The sequence below is a fragment of the Gymnoscopelus microlampas genome (assembly GCF_963454915.1).
Source record: "Gymnoscopelus microlampas genome assembly, chromosome: 14".
Classification (NCBI taxonomy): Eukaryota; Metazoa; Chordata; class Actinopteri; order Myctophiformes; family Myctophidae; genus Gymnoscopelus; species Gymnoscopelus microlampas.
In genome coordinates, this window is record NC_139951.1 from 45,914,710 (window position 1) to 45,934,346 (window position 19,637).

The 19,637-nt window shown below is 40.8% G+C and overlaps 2 protein-coding genes across 4 annotated transcripts; both read right to left on the reverse strand.

Annotated features, from left to right (window-relative positions):
* Window positions 1-1,042: 1,042 nt before the first annotated feature.
* Window positions 1,043-1,769, reverse strand: LOC311060417 (PRELI domain-containing protein 1, mitochondrial-like). Its single transcript, XM_084078596.1, has one exon. The coding sequence runs from the start codon at window positions 1,652-1,654 to the stop codon at window positions 1,109-1,111; it is 546 nt and encodes a 181-aa protein (XP_083934722.1). The 5' UTR covers window positions 1,655-1,769; the 3' UTR covers window positions 1,043-1,108.
* Window positions 1,770-4,558: 2,789 nt separating this feature from the next.
* Window positions 4,559-18,779, reverse strand: LOC311060529 (gasdermin-E-like). Of its 3 annotated transcripts, none has more exons than XM_084078757.1 (11): window positions 18,711-18,779; window positions 13,534-13,689; window positions 12,618-12,857; window positions 11,748-11,943; window positions 11,185-11,347; window positions 10,303-10,426; window positions 9,560-9,658; window positions 7,618-7,757; window positions 7,145-7,325; window positions 6,621-6,691; window positions 4,559-5,437 (listed from the first exon to the last, which is right to left on the reverse strand). In XM_084078757.1, exons 3-11 carry the CDS (start codon window positions 12,832-12,834, stop codon window positions 5,198-5,200), a joined length of 1,431 nt encoding a protein of 476 aa, XP_083934883.1. In that variant the 5' UTR covers window positions 12,835-12,857; window positions 13,534-13,689; window positions 18,711-18,779; the 3' UTR covers window positions 4,559-5,197. The 3 variants fall into 3 exon arrangements, with proteins under 3 accessions (XP_083934883.1, XP_083934884.1, XP_083934882.1); XM_084078758.1 differs by lacking the exon at window positions 18,711-18,779 and adding an exon at window positions 16,888-16,956; XM_084078756.1 differs by lacking the exon at window positions 18,711-18,779 and having other exon boundaries at window positions 13,534-14,112.
* Window positions 18,780-19,637: the final 858 nt, after the last annotated feature.

Below are 19,637 nucleotides of genomic sequence, written 5' to 3' on the forward strand. Positions count from 1 at the left end.
TCGCCGACCACCGCCCAACGAGACCCAAGTGAGGTCAGACAACACACTCCATATTTGGGCATAGCTCCATTGGGAACATCTCCTATTATGGCTTTATATATTATAGAGACCAACAAACACAAAGCACCGCGCAGCGGCTAGGTACCTCTAGTACAATACAATCCTATATCAAAAGGCTTAAGGGAGGATCGGCTGGCGGGTCGACCTCTGACGTCACACTCATGTCAACATGACCCAGCCATAACCATAGAAGGAGTTCCCAATGCAGGCAGCTACGCCCCAAATATGGAGTGTGTTGTCTAACCTCAATGTGTCGTCATGGCATCAGGCGCAAACAAAGCAGTCAAAGCAGTCAGCTCCATATGCCAATAATGAAACAAACGAACAAAAGTTCTGTGTATAGGGTTTATATATAGGGTTTATATAGTGGAAGGGAATGTTTTCGATACATTTCATAATGGAGCCCTTTCTTTTATAGGTTATCCAAAAGAACAAAATATACTGTAAGGGGAGAAGGAATACCTTTTAGGCAATCATAGCAGTGACATGGATATGTGTGAACAGACCAAATATTGGGAAAACATACAGTACAGTATAGAACACTGGTGATGGCCTACAAGGGCACAGCACAGTGGTGGGAAGTGAGGAGAGGGGACCCCGAATTCATTGGCAAAACTAAGCTATGATGACTAAAACTAAGTCTAAATATATTGACAATTTCGTCAACAAAACTAAACTAAAATGTTAGGGAGGGACTAGTGGAGAAGAGATCCAGTAGAACTAAGACGTGTCATCTTATGTTTGGTTGCGCTCTGAAAATAGCAGCTCTACAAGATCAATGCGTCGCAGCTCTGCTATTTTCAGCATGCAACCAAGTGTAAAATCACCCATTACGACGCCATCAAGGCACCGCCAAAATACATTTCTGTCGACAAAATCAACTGTGGATTTAGTTGACTAAAATGTTATGATATTTAGTCAACTAAAACTTTTCAGATGACTAAAATATGACTAAATTACATTTTATTTAAAAGGCTACGACTAAACAAAATCAAAATTTGCTCTCAAAATGAACACTGTGTCACGTCCAGCGCTGCTTCCTCTGCCTTCATCGTGTCCCTGGGGGTTCTCCTCCATCATGCAACTTGGACAGCGCATACTCCAGCCCTTTCATGGCGTTCTTCTGGTTGGCCTTGTAGCGGGCCAGCGCGACCTCCTGGACGGCTCTGTTGAAGCCGTAGACACCGGAGGAGATCCAGACTTCTCGTCTGAGCTGGGTGGACGAGGAGGAGGAGGGGGAGGGCCGGAACACACAGCGCTCCTCCACCTCCATGAGCGCCGTGTGGCTGACGTTCCGGGTGTACGTGGTCAGGCTCCGGGAGACCGGATCCAGCACGGAGTCCTCCACCAGGTGGACGCAGCGGGACACGTTGATGTCGACGGGGAGGAACCTCTCGGCCCAGCGGGGCAGCCGCATGGTCTTGGTCAGCAGGCGTCGGGAGAGGAGACGGCGGTCGGCGGTCACCTCCCGGTACACCACGTCCTCCGTCAGGACGTGAGCGCTGAACCGGTTGGGGTAGATCCGCCAGAAGGCGGAGACGACGCGGTCCCACGTGTTTCCGATGTCCGTGCTGCTGGAGAAATTCCTGACCATGTCTTCTCGCAGTGTTAATTTTGCTGACTAACACCAAAAGACTAAGAGTTCTATATTTAGTCGACTAAGACTGCACCGTCCGTCCATTGCTGACTCTCTCTCGTCTGGCACACAAACGTGATTTTCTACTGACAACATTGAATAAATATAGTGTTGTTGACCCATATATGAAACTCCATATTTGGGCAAGACTGATGTGATGACTTCATGTTGATGATCTCAGTGTGAAGGTCCATATTTGGGCAAAAGTGAAGGACAAGACAGATACTGTGTACAGTGTCAGTCTTGTCCTTCACTTTTGCCCCAATTTGGACCTTCACACTGAAGGTATACTGCAAATATCAGACATACAGGTGACATGTTGAGACTCATGTTGCATGCCTGAATACAGATTAACTGAATACATTTTAACTAAAAGGATTTTAACGGTCACATTTTTCATGGTTATCCCCAGGCCAATGAAATGAAATCTTGTTTTTTGTTTATATAAATAATTCATCATTTATTTATTAAAATGTATTATGTTGCAATATTAATGAAATGCAGAATTATGTAGTAATAATAATACAAATTTTTATTTGCACACAAGACACTGTATTATCTACACTCCCACTCATCACTGGTTTCTGCTGTCAAATAATATAGCGAACACTGTCTCACTCTGCTGAACAGTCCATGTAATAGAGAATGGTGCTGATAAACCACATGAATTCTGGGGCAAATATTCAGCAAAAATGGCCAATCTACAAGACCACTGTAAGCGTGTAGATCGGCTATTTCTGTCTAAGAAATTTGGTGTAGAGGGAAGAAAACACAGGGGCCTAGTATTGACCATTAGGGGACTCAGTATACTATATAGGGTTTACAGTAAGTGGTTAATATACACTACGCAAAATAATGAAGGGAACACTTTGATCCCTTAATTCTTTCGAGCAGTTTTTGTTAGCAGTATGTACTGTACACAGTTCATGAAAACTCAAAATAATTAAGGGATCAAAGTGTTCCCTACATTTCTTTGAGCAGTATATTAAATTATAAATAGGCCTATAGGGTTTAAGTGATTAATATAATACAGTATATAGGTGGTTAATATTGGGACAGAGGGTGTGTTTTGTTACCTCACTGCACTGTGGAAGAATCAAACTCCAGTCTCCATAGTGGTGGACATGAACTTTACCCGTTTCACCCACATATCGCATATTAGTGAGCTGTGTGTGTGTGTGTGTGTGTGTGCGCGCGCGCGCGTGTGTCTATGTGTGCGCGTGCCGTGCCATTGTGCCTATTCACTGAAGGTTTTTTCAACTTATATTTATCATCAACATTTTAGGGCATAGAACCATAATGTGTGCACAATTCTCAGTCAGTGAAATTCCACTAAGCTAAGTGCAGTTCTGTGTCCAACACTCCCACGATATTCATTTTTGTAATCGACTGAGGGAAGTCTGTTCTGGAACTTCTTGAGCCAGTAAGTAAGGCGTGAATCTGTTTGGATGCCTACAACAGACTATTCCCCAACAGTTTTTGTCTGAGTTAGTGCACCGTTTCTTTAGAGCACCGTTCATTGTAAATACACCATTTAAAACTAACCTACCGCTAACGAGGATGCCGTCACGGAGTGACAACGCCGAAGAAGACACAGAAGACTGAGCTGGCCTCACACTACTATGGCCTATATGAAATATGAGGTTTCACACTAGCCGTTTCCTGGACCAGTTTTTGAACTTTTTCTAGGTTATCTGGGAGGAGTTAGCATGCCACAGCTGTGTATGTATGATTCGTTATTAAAGCCTAGACATGATACGAGCTGATCCACATTAATGATTAATTTAGAGTAGAGCTCACGTCTGTGATTGTGACACTTGACAACCTACAAGGGAAAAAAATAGACAGCATACATGTGCATTCAGGCAAATTCATGCAGACTGTTACCAAGTGTAGTCAGGGGATATTAGCAGAATATTTTCCAATCTTGGAATAAATTCCTTACCAAAACAAATCTTCACCAATGTGTTTGCAAAGTTGTCTAGTAACACAACACAACTTTATTGAAATTCAGTATCCCTAGGAGAATTTTTGACAGCTCCTTAAAGTTGGAGTACCCACCATAACCTTGGTTAAAAAAAAATCACAAAAAAAAAAATCAAAATTTAATTCTGTTTTAAGTAGCATGTGAGGGGTCAAACTAGGGTGTTTTTATGATTCTGAATCCATTGCAATCATTTGTTTTGCACCAAAACCACTCCTTGGGCTAAAAACGGCCATAGCCATGTATACTTTTTGTGTAAAAAGCCCATTGAGATTGGGCCGTTTTTAGCCCAAGGAGTGGTCCCAAGGAGCCGGCTCCCGCCCAGTGCGACCAATCTGCCGGCTGGAATAGCAGGATAGAAAAAACAACGTCGCCGTCTCTTCCTTTTAAAATAAATTCCTTTATAACAGCATCTGATAAACAACAGATAAACACAAGCCAGTCCAGCACCTCACAAGTCCAGCACCTCGCGACCACCGCGAGGTGGGGGGACCCAGGCTGGGTGGGTCCGCCCACTGCGGTGCTCGCTGCTTATTATTATTTTTATATTTACTTATTATTGTATAGTTAATTAAACACTTTTGGTAATGAAGAAAAAAGAAAAAGAAAAAAACTCCGACATCTACACTTCATGGAGTGCATTTTTTGTACTGAATTAACCGAAGTAAAGTAACTTTTTAAAAAAAGGAACGTACCCAGGATTTTTTTTACTCGAATCTTTGCTTCTGTGGGTCTCTGGAACAATATATTTTGAGATGGGGGTCGGCGGCCAAATACATATCAATTTGGTGGTCCTTGACATGAAAAAGTTTGAGAACCACTGATATAGAAACATACGTTTTTTTCAGAATAGGCCTACTGTTGGGATTTAAAAAACATTTATAGAATCGGCATCAGGTCTTAATGGGTTAATGTCCCCCTATATTGGTATCGGTTGATATCGGTATCGGAAATTAGGAGTTGGACAATATCAGATATTGGGAAAAAAGTGGGGTGGGTCTATGATGGATCTGCACACAAGAGTGGGTAGTCCTCAGGTTGCACTTCCACGACCAGGAGTGGCTCAGGTTGCACTTCCACGTGTGGGAACCCCTCTGTAGAAAACATTCATATGGAGATTCCCATAGATGGAGACAATCGACCGGCTAGTCGTCATAGAGACCTAAAATGTGCCATATGTACGGAGTCTGACATCAGCAACCTTTGCCCAGACCTCCATATATAGAGATAACCGTCACGTCCAGGACTGACAGCATGGTCCCATATTCGGGCATAACCGACGTGGGCCGACCCATAAACGGAGATGTCTGACACTACCTGACATCATCATAGGGACACTAGGGCTACCGCTAAAACAGTATAAAAGGCTCGGCATGCCTATAGGTTGGAGATCAGTTCCAGCAACAACCCGAGCTACATTAACTAACAGAGAGAGAAGCATCGAAGAGATTCCAGTAATAGTCGATTGCCACAGCCTAAAGCATATTCTCATACTGGACTTGGATCTGGTTAACGAATCAGCCGATATCAGTTTCTATACCCTCCATGCGAGCGACGCACAGAGAAGACAGTCCGTGCACTGTGACATGCAGGACCAGTGGCAGCTGGTCCCCCCACTCTGTCTGCACAGACAGCCGTCCATTCTCTGTCTTGACGGTCACATTGGATGTGATGAGCAGCTGTTGCGCCCACTGGAAAGCCTTATCATCCTGTAGGGGGAGGGGCAGGCCCTCCTGAGGCTTCAAGGCATGCTCCACCTGTGGGATGGATACAACAGACCAGACCTGGCTCAGGGTAGAAGACACCCACAGTCACAAAGCTAGAGGGAGCGTTAATAACGATCTGGTACCACCCACCCACAAAACAATCTCCTTCTACAGCACTGCCACCCAGGTTTGGAATAGTCTAACCCCATCCCTCAAAAAAATGCAGTTCGCTGGGATCATTCAAAAGAGCCCTGAAAATTCACCTTTCAGGAGGCTAAAAGAGGAAGTAGTACCATTTTCCCATTAGACAGACAACCCCCCCCCCCCCCTTGCTTTGACTCTCAACCCCCCACCCCCCGTTGTTTGTACATTTGTACATGTTATGTTTTGTCTGCATTTCTTGTTTGAACTAGGCTATAGTGTTATTATCCCCCCCCCCCTGTATTTTGGTGTTGATATTTGAACTGTTTGGTGCTACTAGGACTATGAATTGAATACCAAAGACCTCAATGGAAACAAGACCGCAAGGACTTTTTTGAACGGACCTTTTAGACAAAGTAGTAGTAGAAGTATGTAATTGTGCTGTTTTACATTTTTTGCCAAATAAAATATTCAATCAATCAAAAACCAAGCAAAAAGACAGACAAACAGACCAATCAGTAACGTCCACAGATTAGGAATACAATTTAACAGGACATCAGTGGTGTAAAGTAACTAAGTACATTTACTCAAGTACTGTACTTAAATACAATTTTGAGGTATTTTAACTTTTACTTCTATCTACTCCACTACATCTCAGAGGCAAATATTATACTTTTACTCCACTACAATAGTTTGAAAAGTTGTTACTAGTTACTTTGCAGATATAAATTGTTATATTATAAAACATACATTAACCACATTAACCACTTTAAGCCTAATACATAGGCTATTTGAAAATAGCCGATCTACAAGCTCACAACGTATCGCAGTGAGCTTATCTGATATCTTCAAGTATATTTTGATGTCAATCCTTTTTTTTTTTTTTACTTTTACTCAAGTAACATTTTGAACACAGGCCTTTTACTTGTAACAGAGTATTTTTATATTGTGGTATTGCTACTTTTACTTAAATATCTGAGTACTTCTTCCACCACTGCAGGACATACAGACAGACAGACAGACAGACAGACAGACAGACAGACAGACAGACAGACAGACAGACAGACAGACAGACAGACAGAGTTAGACTGACCAGGGCATTGACGGCCTCCAGAAAATCAGGACTGCTCTCACTCAGGAGGTCCAGTGCTTCATCAGGTAAAGCTACAACAATAAACACATATGTTATGATATAGATTAGATGTTAGGTGTTTTGTACAAAATGCCTCAGATAATGAACGCAGCGTCTACACACATCCCCACTATAGGCTAAGGAAGAAATGCCACCCCACTTGCTTTTTCTTCAAATCAGCCTCATGGTGGCGCTGTAAAAGGCAGATTCACGTTTTGGCCTATAACTCCTGAACTGTAGGTCAAACAATAAACATAATTATTTTTCCCCTGGATTCTGTGGAAGTTCTTCCTTGGCCGAGTGGGGATGTGCGCGCAAAATGTCACGGCAATCGGAACGCTGAGTTCATGATTTGAGGCATTTAGTATACCTGTGAGTTGTCAGCTCCTGCTAAAAGGATAAAACCAAATAAGGAATACAATAGAATAAGAAGATAGAACTGTGTGAGTCTTATCTGCCTGTTTATGTAGTTTTTGCACCCTAACCTTCCATGGCGCTGACCAATGTATGAACACCAGTCAGTCTCTCACGGTTATATTCTGGTGTATTCAGGTAGGGTCTGAGCAGGTCTAATACGGCACTTGCAGAGTTGCTGTGACTGACTGAGCCGTCTTGTTCAGTCTGCACTGGTGCATCACCTGAGCACCATGAGCACCACTCATCCAACTGAGAGAAAGACAAAGAGATAGACCCGTTAACAAGAGAGACAGGTGACAGTGACAATAACAGACAGATTGATAGACATAATGTGGATGGAAATTCAGATAGACATGTGGAGAGACAAATAGATGGAGACAAATAGATGGAGATAATGGAGACAGAAGGATAAACAGACAACAGTACTTTGGGAAATGACAAAAGCAGTTGAAATGTCAGTGAAGGGGGGGGGGGGGACTTGTCGTCATATAAGTGTCTTCGGGTGCTGAATAAAAATGTGTCAGGTCTCTGTGTCACTCACAGTGTTCTCTACATCCCGGAGAGCTTCTCTGTCCTTCAGCACTTCACACAACCCCTGGAACAGAGCAGAACGAGGGAAGCCCTGGTTCGCCCCGGGAAGGGCCCAGGGAAGCTCTGCCAGCAGCCGCAGTTCCTTTATCTCTGTGGATTAATATAGAATGAATACATTCCACGTTTTCATCATTATCTGCAGCAATGACATTGAATGATCCAAAATGTATTTCAAAATATACGTATATATGTCGTTTTAACTAAAATGCATAATTGAAAGCATACTTTAGATTCCTGTAAATACATTATACTGTACTTTAGATCAGCGTATTGAACTTATATATAAATGTTTGTATTATTCAACACAATTACATTTTTAACACCACTTATGTCATGAATGTAGAGGGGGAGAAAGGGAAGTAAAATGCACTAGTTAATTTAATATGCTTGCAATTGTCCCTTGCAGACACACGCACGCACGCATCTATATTGTTGCTATATGAGTAGTGCCTCTTCTGATAATCAGGAGTAATTGACCATATTCCTATTAAAAGGCTGTCATGCACAGGCTATGGAGCCCTCGGTGCAGTTGCTCCACCATGTATGTACTAATAATACCAATATTAAGTACTGTACATACTAACAATCGTATAGATGTGGGCCTATATGATTAGATCGATTAGTATATATATCGACAAAAACATATTACACTCTCCTAGAAAATCAGCGGCTGGCATAACAGGATATGTAATTTTGTTGTAATACATTTTCGTTAATATGTGGTGGCTGTCTGCTTGTATTGCACATTTGTTTTATCTTACCTTCCTAAATGTTAAAGATTAAAGTGATAGTCCACTTAAATTGAAAAACTATTGTTATTTTAGACAGCCTTTGATGACATGGGAGTGCCATTGAGATACAAACCATATTTTTCACATTATATCTAGCCAAGAATGCAAGCTTGTTGCAGCTTGTTGTGTTAGCTCCATAATGGAGTTTATTTTGGGGGACCCACACACTACACCCACAAGTATTGGTTCTTCAGAGGTTCTTTGCGGTGGTTGATTTATACAAAGAACCTGATACGCCGCTCTGGGTTCTGTAGAGGTTCTCTATTGGTTGGTTCTTCACAGCACCATTTGACAAAGATGCTATAGAACCTTTAAGATAAGTGCTATAGCATCAAAAGAGGTTATTAGTATGAGCCAAAGAACCAGTTTAGTGCTATTTGTTTAGGGATCTTTGTCTTTAGCACATAGTCTTGTGTGTGTGAACCATTCTGGCCCCTAGACTACTTGTTATGTAAGACAACTAGTCAAACTTGAAAGTACTGTATGTGTGAAGTGAACCTTTTTGGATTAGCCATTTTTTTCCTCATGTTTGAGAACTCAAATTTGTATTATGCCATCATTTGAAACATTTTCCGATACTGAAATGCGAGAAAAACAGCCTCACTGAATTACATGCGATGCGAGAATGTGGACTAGGCGACTCCAACTCGGGACTCCTGAATCACTGCCCTCCACACCCTCCTGTCTAGCATCAGGGTCTGGAGCTCTGTGGCGTTAGCTGTCTATGTAAGTGGTGCCCCTCTCTCCCCTCCTAGAGCTCCTATATGTATGTGTGCATACGAGTATGCGTGTGTGTGTGTGTGTGTGTGTGTGTGTGTGTGTGTGACACACACACACACACACACACACACACACATATATATATATATATATATAGCCCGGGGGAGGCCTCCGTAGAGGTCCGTCCACATTTCTGTTGTACATGTATTACATTACACATTTTAAGATTTGTATTTGAAATGATTGTTAGTCACAAAGATACATCTAGTATATTGTGGCTTTCTATGGTTGAAATTAAATAAATAAGTGAGTGAGTGAGTGAGTGAGTGAGTGAGTGAGTGAGTGAGTGAGTGAGTGAGTGAGTGAGTAGTAGAAACGCACCGAGATGATCTTTAGAATTCCAGGCCTCTTCCTCGGAAGCTGTCCGGCAACATTTCACCCCGCCGGTGTTAAAGTATCCACGACCATACAGGCATAGCTCTGAGAAAAATACACATGTATGAACATATAGACACACTGAACATAGACAGATAGACATCAATTAACATTAAGGACCATTAGAATAATGAGAGGACACTATTGACTCTGCAGTAAGCCGAGAGATAACCAGTATACGCACATTGTGAAAGGCCACCAACCGCAGAGATGGCCATCAATACCATCTAATAGAGGGAGCCCCCTGCGTCTCAAGGTTCAACTTTTATTGGCAACAATACCAATCACAGGGTGAAGGCACGTGAAATAAATTGTGTGCTGAACCTCACACAACAGCTATGGTCTCAAGAAGTTGGACATTAAATCTCAGTGTAAAACCTCAATGTGATCAGTGTTGAAACCAAACTACATAATTAATATTCAATTAAATTCTAAACTACAATAAGCTGTATAACAGTATTGTTCAATATAGCAGCATAGATGGCTTCAAATGCAAAACAGCATAACAGTGTAAATTAAAACAACATAACATTGGTCGGATTACAGTAGCCAGAGGCAAGTGGCCATATATAGTCCGGGCAGTGCATTTGCTGTGATCTGATCTGGGGCCTGTACGTGGCACATTAGATGTCAGAGAGGTTGGTCAATGTGACCTTGAAAAGTCAAACAAAATTCCAGATATTACTTACGAACGTCACCAGACATACAGTTAATGCCTAGATCCACAACCTTGTAGGCAAATACCGTGCCGGCAGGGATCCCCATGGAAGCATCTCTGTCGCACTGAACATTGGCACTGGCCTTCACCTTCGCCTGAGAACAAACACCCACAGACACGCAGGCACACACACACACACACACACACACACACACACACACACACACACACACACACACACACACACACACACACACACACACACACACACACACACACACACACACACACACACACACACACACACACACACACACACAATCATGAACTTAAATCAACACACACGCATGCACATATCCAACTTCCAGTAGACTACACATTCACACACACTCAGCCACTCATGCTCACCGGCAGTGGTGGAAAGTAACTAAGTACATTTACTTAAGTACTGTAAAATTTTGAGGTATTTGTACTTTACTTGAATATTTCCAATTTACAATACTTTTACTTCTACTCCACTACATCTCAGAGGCAAATATTGTAGTTTTACTCCACTACAATTATTGGAAGACTTTAGTTACTAGTTACTTTGTAGATATACATTATTACATTATAAAACACACATTAACCACTTTAGCCCTATTTTATACATAGGCTATTTGAAAATAGCCGATCTACAAGCTCACAACGCGTCGCATCGCGACGCGTTGTGAGCTTGTAGATCTGCTATTTTCAAATATTTAGTACTTTTACTTTGGGTACTTTAAGTACATTTTGATACCAATACTTTAGTACTTTTACTCAAGTAAATTTTGAATTCTGGAATTTTACTTGTAACAGAGTTTTTTCATATTGCAGTATTGGTACTTTTACTTAAGTAAAGAATTTGAGTACTTTTTCCACAACTGCTCACCGGTATGGTCTTTGCCGTCAGTCCCAGCTGCCCTTCACAGCTAAAGTGTTCAGAGAGGGTGCAGTCACTGGTGGTGACGATCCTCTCCGTCAGCACGGTCAGGATAGGCTCACGAACCTTGTTCGTCTGCTGCCTCACCAGCACATGCTCCATGTCCACCTTCCTGAACACAGAGGAGAATGGACATGAGGTGAGGTTGTGTGTGTGTGTGTGTGTGTGTGTGTGTGTGTGTGTGTGTGTGTGTGTGTGTGTGTGTGTGTGTGTGTGTGTGTGTGTGTGTGTGTGTGTGTGTGTATATCACAGTGTATTACAAAGAAATACTAAAAACAGCAAATACGTAAAAATACATTTTTACAAAAGTCACATAAAAAAAAGATACCAACGTGTGTGTGTGTGTGTGTGTGTGTGTGTGTGTGTGTGTGTGTGTGTGTGTGTGTGTGTGTGTGTGTGTGTGTGTGTGTGTGTGTGTGTGTGTGTGTGTGTGTGTGTGTGTGTGTGTGTGTGTGTGGGGTGAGAGAATTCTTAGTCTTAAAATATAATTATTCAAATACTGTGACTCCAACCTGTCGCGGGTATCACTCTGCAGCTTCTTTACATCCACTTCCTCTCTCTTGAGCGTGCCGACAGATGTTTGTTTCTTGGCAGTGACCTTCGTCTCCAGCGTGACACCGGCCATGCCAGCCTCGACCCCCAGCATCCCACCACCCGTGTTCCCAGATGTACCCTCGTAGGAGACGAACTCTTTCTCAGGCAGGAATGCTGCCCCCCCCCCCAACACACACACACACACACACACACACACACACGCAAAGAAAGAAAGAAAAGGTTTACAGTGGGGAAAAAAGAGAAGGCAGGTGCTCAGGCACTGGTCGGCTCATGTGTGTGCATGTGCCTGCATTAAAGCCATTTAATAATGTCAAAGTCATTTAGTATGCTTGTAGCAGTCTGCAAAAAGTGGCTTGATAGCAGTGGTGGAAAAAGTACTCAGATGTTTTACTTAAGTAAAAGTATCAATAGAAGCACTCTGTTACAAGTAAAAGTCCAGAATTAAAAATGTACTTAAGTAAAAGTACAAAAGTATTGGTATCAAAATGTACTTAAAGTACCAAGAGTAAAAGTACAAAAATGTTTGAAAATAGCCATACAGTATACAAGCTCACAACGTGTCACGATGCGACGCGTTGTGAGCTTGTAGATCGTCTATTTTCAAATGTATATAGGGCTGAAGTGGTTAATGTATGTTTTGTAATGATAATCAAAATCTACAAAGTAACTAGTAACTAATGTTTTCAAATAATTGTAGTGGAGTAAAAGTACAATATTTGCCTCTGAGATGTAGTGGAGTAGAAGTAAAAGTATAGACAATTGGAAATACTCCAGTAAAGTATAAGTACCTCAAAACATTATCAGTACAATCTCCATGTAGGACATACCTGAACTTAATGGTTCATCCAATATATCACTGAGGGTGTAAAGGGTTGGCTCGTACTTGGTTCTCTGCCAGGGGAAACGTTTATTTTTCTTGACAACTAGGCTCATGAGAACCAGCTTATCTGCATTGTAAGGACTGTAGGCGGGGATGAGGCCGATGCTGCCCTTTGGGTCGAGCTGACCGACAATTGCGTCAGTGGTCGTGGAAAAGGTCGCCATCGTTGCGGTCAGGTGAGAGGGAGCTGTGGATGTAAGAGAAGGATTTGAGTATAGCTTTAAAAGATGCACCTGGATCTTGTTCGGTACCTTGCAAGATCGAGATGCAACGACAGTGTGTAGGGGTGGATAACTGTTGGGCTCGCCCGTTTTAACCCATCAAGACCTGGAACGCATCTGTGTGTCATTTTGGGGATTTCTTTGGCTATTAAAAAATAGCAGATCTACAAGCTCATAGCGCGACACCGAGTGCCACGCTACGAGCTTGTATGTTTTATGATGTGCATCTGTGCATATTTCATATGCACAGATTTACAAATAAAATACATTTTCATGTCAAGCCATGTCCTGGTCTGAGCGAGGTGAGACCGAGGGAGAGAATAAAACATGCCAATCAGTCTGTGATATGCCCCGCCCTGTTTTCATGACATATAGTATTAAATATCAAATATGAAATGCACTTCATACATAGTGGACTGTTCCTCTATCTGAACCTGAACAAACCCTCATATAGTATATTATTTGACTTCACAGAGTGCTTCCCAATAGACTGCATTTGTATAGTATTTAATTAAGACATTAAAATATTTCCTCACCATCGTCTTATATTATAATGTACAGTAGAATACAGTCATTCAATGATATTGTAAAATGTAACACCATCAAACGTATGTGTTGGTTTTCTGGTGCAGCTGTCCTTACCTTTAAGGTAAGGTTTAAAGTAATGAATCCCAGGTCCTTGCCAGTCGTTGGAATTTAAATGTTGAACGTTGTAATTGATCTGTAGTCACACAGCACCAGGTACAAGCTGATTCCTGAGTAATACAATGTTTTCTCTCTCCTGGATATAGTGTTGAGCTGGGCGGGGAAACACAGAGAGATGTTGTCAAACTGAGAGCCGTCCCCCAAAATATTTTCCCCGCACACAAGTGTCTTATTATAGAGATCCACTTTACTATGTTCTAGGGTCAGACATGAATGTCATAGTAACAAAAGGAAATTGACATCTATTAAGAGCTTTGCTCTATGCTGCTCGGTTGCCAATCCTTAATAAATGGATTGATAGATGACAAGTGTCCTACTCTGGTTTGAAAAAGTGTTAAGTTTAATGCCCTTGGAGTTATGTTCTACAGCAGGGGTGTCAAAACTCATTTTGGGGTGCGGACCACATTGGTTCAGTTCAGTTAAGCATAGTTTTTCAGTCTGTTGTCACTGCTATAACTACAGTATATCGCTTTAAAATATATATATATTATGAAGAAGCTACTTTAATAGCTTTAATAGCTACAAAGACAATGGTTTTCACTGTCTTGTCCTGTCTTGCACCAGTCCTGTTGTAAACTGCGCTCCACTGCATCAAACCAAATTCCTAACATGTCTACATGTCATGGCCACACACACACACACACACACACACACACACACACACACACACACACACACACACACACACACACACACACACACACACACACACACACACACACACACACACACACACACACACACACACACACACACACACACACACACACACACGGTCATGCCTTCGGCTTGGAGGAGACAATAATAATAATCTGATGGCAGTTAGGAGCCCTGGCATCAAACCACTGATGACACTGCATTCCTTTAAAAGGTCTCATACCTTCATTCATGTGTTATCAGGTTCAGTATCTGTTCCCATTGTTCCTTTTAGCACACCTTACATCTCACCCACGCATGCTTTAAGACTCTCTCATCAACACAGTTCACATGAATGGAAACCACAGCTATTAAAGCTACCGTGACAAACACACATCTGGTCAAACCTGATCTCCTCTTGTCCTCAACTAACACTGTCCTCATGCTGTGCCATCCACACACCTGCTTTATTATGGGGCAAGGCTCTGCAGAGCAAGGCTCCGTTTTGTTATTGGCATTATTCAGTATTTATGGGGCCAGGCTTCAAGCATGGCTCCGTTTTGATATTGGCATTATTCTGTTTCTTCTCCTTCTGCCGTTTTTGGCAATTCTGGCTTAACCGTGCATACGCTTTTTACGAAACTCGGCCATATGGTAGATGGTCATGAAAAATCAAGAAATGAATCACAATCTTTTGTCAAAAGGTGGCGCTATAGCACTCAATTGAAAGTGCAAACTTTAAACAGGTACAACTCATGCCCTTTTTGACCTAGAGCCATAAAACCTCGATAGGGTCATTCCAAATATCACTGAAACCAATCTTACTCCAATTGGTCCAATTAGCGCTACACTGTATATATTTTTTGAAAATGCAAACTTTAAACAAGCAAAAGTCATGCCTCGTTTGGCCGACAGCCATTAAACCTGCTTACACATGTGCCTTGACTCTCTCTCTTTGTCTCAATTTCAATCTATTCCGTTTCCATGTGTTATTGTGCTATTATTGCACTTTGCTTTTTTGTCTGTCTGTCTCTCTGTCCGTCTGTGGGTGGGTCATTCCACTTTTTAATTGCATCGCACAAAACATGACTGCATCAAATAATGCATGTGCAATTTTTGAAGATAACATGAAATGCTTATTTGACAGTATGTTTTTACAATGTGTGACATACTTCATTGTGAAAATAGCCGATCTACAATCACACAACTTTTCAGATAGCAACCCTTTGTGAGCTTGTAGATCGGATACTTTCACTAGTTTTCGTTCCGAAGAGACAAAAGAAATGAGGCTTGGTTCATAATGGACGGAAATAATTATAGATGTCAACAGATACTGTCAGGGAAGCCATATATCTAGCTCAATGAGAAGAGAGGCAGCCTGTGAGTCCGTAGGTCGCTGGTATGATCCCTGTCCTCGTCAATGTATTGAGATGATCATGATTTGGCCTTCTTAGGTTTACACATAGTGTTTCTTGAGGATAGGCTTAGGCGTTGTTTTACTGAGGTTAGTGTTAGTGAGGGTTTAAAATGCTCATTTATTTATTGCATCGTCTTCTTTCTCTCAAGTTCAGTCTTCTATGTTTCTATGGCTTATTGTGCATATTACTTATCATTGCTTCTTTCATTTTTCTATCTGCATTCACTGGCCCCGTATTATTGCTGCTTGCAGCTATATTTTACCATTGTCTTCCACCGCAAACATATTCAACACAAAGTGCGATAAATAATGTATCATTTCTGCGTTTACTTTCTAAACTGCTTCACACTTTTTTTCTTAACGTTTCTTTCTGGCTTTTCTTGCCTTCATTGATAGTACAGTGGGGGGAAAGAGAGAGGAAACAGGGAGGGGGAGCAGGTGAGTGACATTCAGCAAAAGGTCCACACAGCCTGGCAGTCGAACCAGGGACTTGCTGTCAGGCATATAGAGATAATTTACGCTCCCTAACCACTGGGCTATCAGGTAACTCATAACTGTGTTCCTTATATATGATTACCCTTTTAAAAAAAAGTGTTGATACATGGCTTGATTCCTCCCTCCTCTGGGATGTGCTCCTGACAGCCCCCACCCATTGAAAATGTTCCAAACATACCACTGCTCTTTGGAGCCCACGGAGAAAAAGAACAAATATCCTACTATTGCAATGCAGACAGACCGACAGGGAATGCCTACAATTGCTTTATAATTTAAGGAACATCTGCAATATGCTGTAGTCCTTATAACTAACCAGGGTTACAACAATATGTATTTATTGTTAACAAAATACAAGTAGTTATGACAAAAGGACTATATTGTTTCTAGGTAGGTCTAAATCATTTAAAGCATCTTCTAAGAATCTATCTATAGAATCAAGAATCAAGCATAACGTAGAAGGTCTCAGTCAGCAGTCTATCATGTGTGATAGACTCTCTTAAGAAAATATAAAGACTGAGAAATGTGTGCCTATGTGTAGGTGGGTAGGTCAGGTTGTTCTATTTCACTGTGTACTAATTTCTGTCTCACTCGCTCGCTCGCTCTCTCTCGCTGTGTGCCTCTTCATAAACTGGCTTAGCAAAGCAAGCACCAGCATGCAACAGAGGAAGGAAAGAGAAAGAGGAGCATGTGTTACACGCCCCAGGGGTGTGGCTTAGTAAACAGATTATATTTTTAAAACTGACCTGCAGGTTTACCTGAACAAACAGGGAAAAACGGGAGACAGAGTCAGTTTTGGTGTTGTTCAATCTCTCTTCCTTGTTCATCTGAATTTATTAACAATATTGCAGGTTATATTCACCATTTACTTTTCTTTCTTTGTTTTAAAGAGTTTCAGTTCAATATTAATATTCTCACGTGTTCACAAAATATCAATAAACCCATCTTTTCTCCTTTTACACATTTTCATCAAAATCACAATATACAACTTTCTATATTCACATTCCCATGTGTTTACTTGTTTTCACAGCACCAATAAACTGGAATATTCTCTTTGGCTTTTACCAATAATATAGTGCTTACTGCTAAGAATTAATTATTTTTAAATGTTATGTTAACATGAACTTATTTATGAAAACACATGAAATCAATCACGAATCACTTGCTTACTTTGACCAAAAAGGTTCATACTGCATTGGTACATCACAATGGACAGACTACAAAGACACATTGCAAGGCATTCATGGAGAGGATTAACTAGATCAAAACGAAAATAAACATTTCTCAATGCAAAAGGTACAATGACAAATTAAACATTACAACAGGAGCTTTTAACACTAAAGGGAGCAGCAAAAATACTGTTAGTAAAACACTAAAGGACACATTTGTGAGCAGCAGCAATGGCTGCCATGAATCTGACTGTTTAGACCTAGATTCAACTACACACAACAAACTAGAACCAAATCACAACATTTCTGGTATAAAACCAAGACAAACTTTGTTTTAGATTACAAAGTGCTCATATTGAACATGTTTCATGTTCTAATGTACATTTACCTGAACAAACAGGTAAAAACGGGAGACAGAGTCAGTTTTGGTGTTGTTCAATCTCTCTTCCTTGTTCATCTGAAGAAAGACAGTCACCTGACCACCTAAAGCTACCTGTCTCAGACGATTTTGCCACCTTGTGGCGGAAAGTGGGATAGGTCTGTACCTAAAATACAAATTCCCTGCTCATTCCATTACACAATAGGGCTCTCAAAAATACAAAGAACACATACATAATACAACAAAAATGTGACTATACATTTGTGTATGTCACACATGCATACTTGAGAAGGCTTGTGTGTGTGTGTGTGTGCGTGCGTGTGCGTGTGTGTGTTAAAGTTACAAACAACTAAAGTTTTAAAACAATAAATGTCCAAAAACAATAAATGTTCCAAACCAATCAATGTTTTAAAACAATAAATGTTCCAAACCAATCAATGTTTTAAAACAATAAATGTTTTAAAACAATAAATGTTTTAAAACAATAAATGTTTTAAAACAATAAATGTCTGTTCCAAACAATTAAATGTCTTAAAACAATAAATGTTTAAAAACAATGTTCCAAACAATTAAAGCCCCTAGACCAAACAATAAGTGTCTTTACAAATAATGATTAAAGTCTATTTTTAACCATTTTAAAAAGACACATCTTCTGAAAAATAGCTGATCCACAAGCTTGTAGATAGTCTCTTTTTCACTTGGCATTTTAAACATGGCAAATTCATGAACTCTACATTTTAGTAGTTTTAAATCAAATAAACCACAACATGGTAATTGCATGAATTGTCTACATTTTAAATCATAAAAAGGATTTTTAGCCTTTTTAACCTTGTATTATTCTTTTGTACTTTAACTTAACACTTTTAACTTTTCAAACACAAGAAATCAATGTTGCAATGTAATGAGTTATTTGACCGAAGCTGCAATGTGTTCCTTACTTTAGCAGTACACAAGAACACATTTAAGCAGCATTGCGAACATTAAACAGCATTTCAAAGAAACATAAAACCATTTCACCGACCATGGCGTCTTTGGGCTGAACTCTTTTACTGGAACTTGGAATTTCTTCTCTCCTCTCTGGAGTCTCTCCTTCTCTCTGGAGTTAGTTTGTTTGAATGAGCACCTCTGTTCCTTTTGGGTGCTCCCAATCTGTTTATGAGCAGCCATTTTGCTGCTTGGGAAGTGTAGTCCTGTTTGAGTAGTTGTAGTTTTTTTTTTACCATATAAGGGAGAGGATCTGGCAGTGAAGCTCCACTCCTGAGTCAAAGCTCCAGTTTTTGACTTAACAATAGTAGTTATTACTACTAAAAGTAATAGTTATTACTCTTTGACAGAGTAGAAGTTGACATTGCAGATCTATATGGACAGAAACGTACTCAGTTGACATAAGGAGCAAGAATACCGCCCAGTCTAGAAACCATGGCACAGGTGCCAACAGCTGTGTTTGAGATGACAGTTGGGTACAGCTCTCTGGTGTAGGCGAAAACTGGTGGAAATGCACAATTTACCCAGCATCTCCAGTGCTATGGACAGGCCAAGTAGACCTAAGCAAACAGAAGAATAGAAGAGAATAAAGTAGAATAGATGCATGTATCTATCTATTTAGATATGTTGTATGTGTGTGTATATTTATGCATGTACAGTATGTATTTGTGTACATATGTGCATGCAAGTGCTTCACATTACTGAATGTACAGTATATCCAAAATTTGCAATGATTAGCAGAATATGTACACACACACACACACACACACACACACACACACACACACACACACACACACAGTGCGCATGCGTGTGTAATTATGTTATTACGTCGCAGCGCAGCGCATTGTGAGCTTGTAGATCTATAGGCTATTTTCAAATGGCCGAAATATAGGGCTGAAGTGGTTAATGTATGTTTTCTGATAATAATCTAAATCTGCAAAGGAACTACAGTAGAACTACA

What these genes read in the sequence shown, in the direction of transcription:
- LOC311060417 (XM_084078596.1), bottom strand. Translation starts at nt 1,654, where the DNA reads ATGGTCAGGAATTTCTCCAGCAGCACGGACATCGGAAACACGTGGGAC.
- LOC311060529 (XM_084078757.1), bottom strand. Translation starts at nt 12,834, where the DNA reads ATGGCGACCTTTTCCACGACCACTGACGCAATTGTCGGTCAGCTCGAC. An exon ending in GGATGAACCATTAAGTTCAG is followed by an intron (nt 11,944 to 12,617) that starts GTATGTCCTACA and finishes GGGGGGGGGCAG; the next exon opens with CATTCCTGCCTGAGAAAGAG. An exon ending in CAGAGTGATACCCGCGACAG is followed by an intron (nt 11,348 to 11,747) that starts GTTGGAGTCACA and finishes CTCTGTGTTCAG; the next exon opens with GAAGGTGGACATGGAGCATG.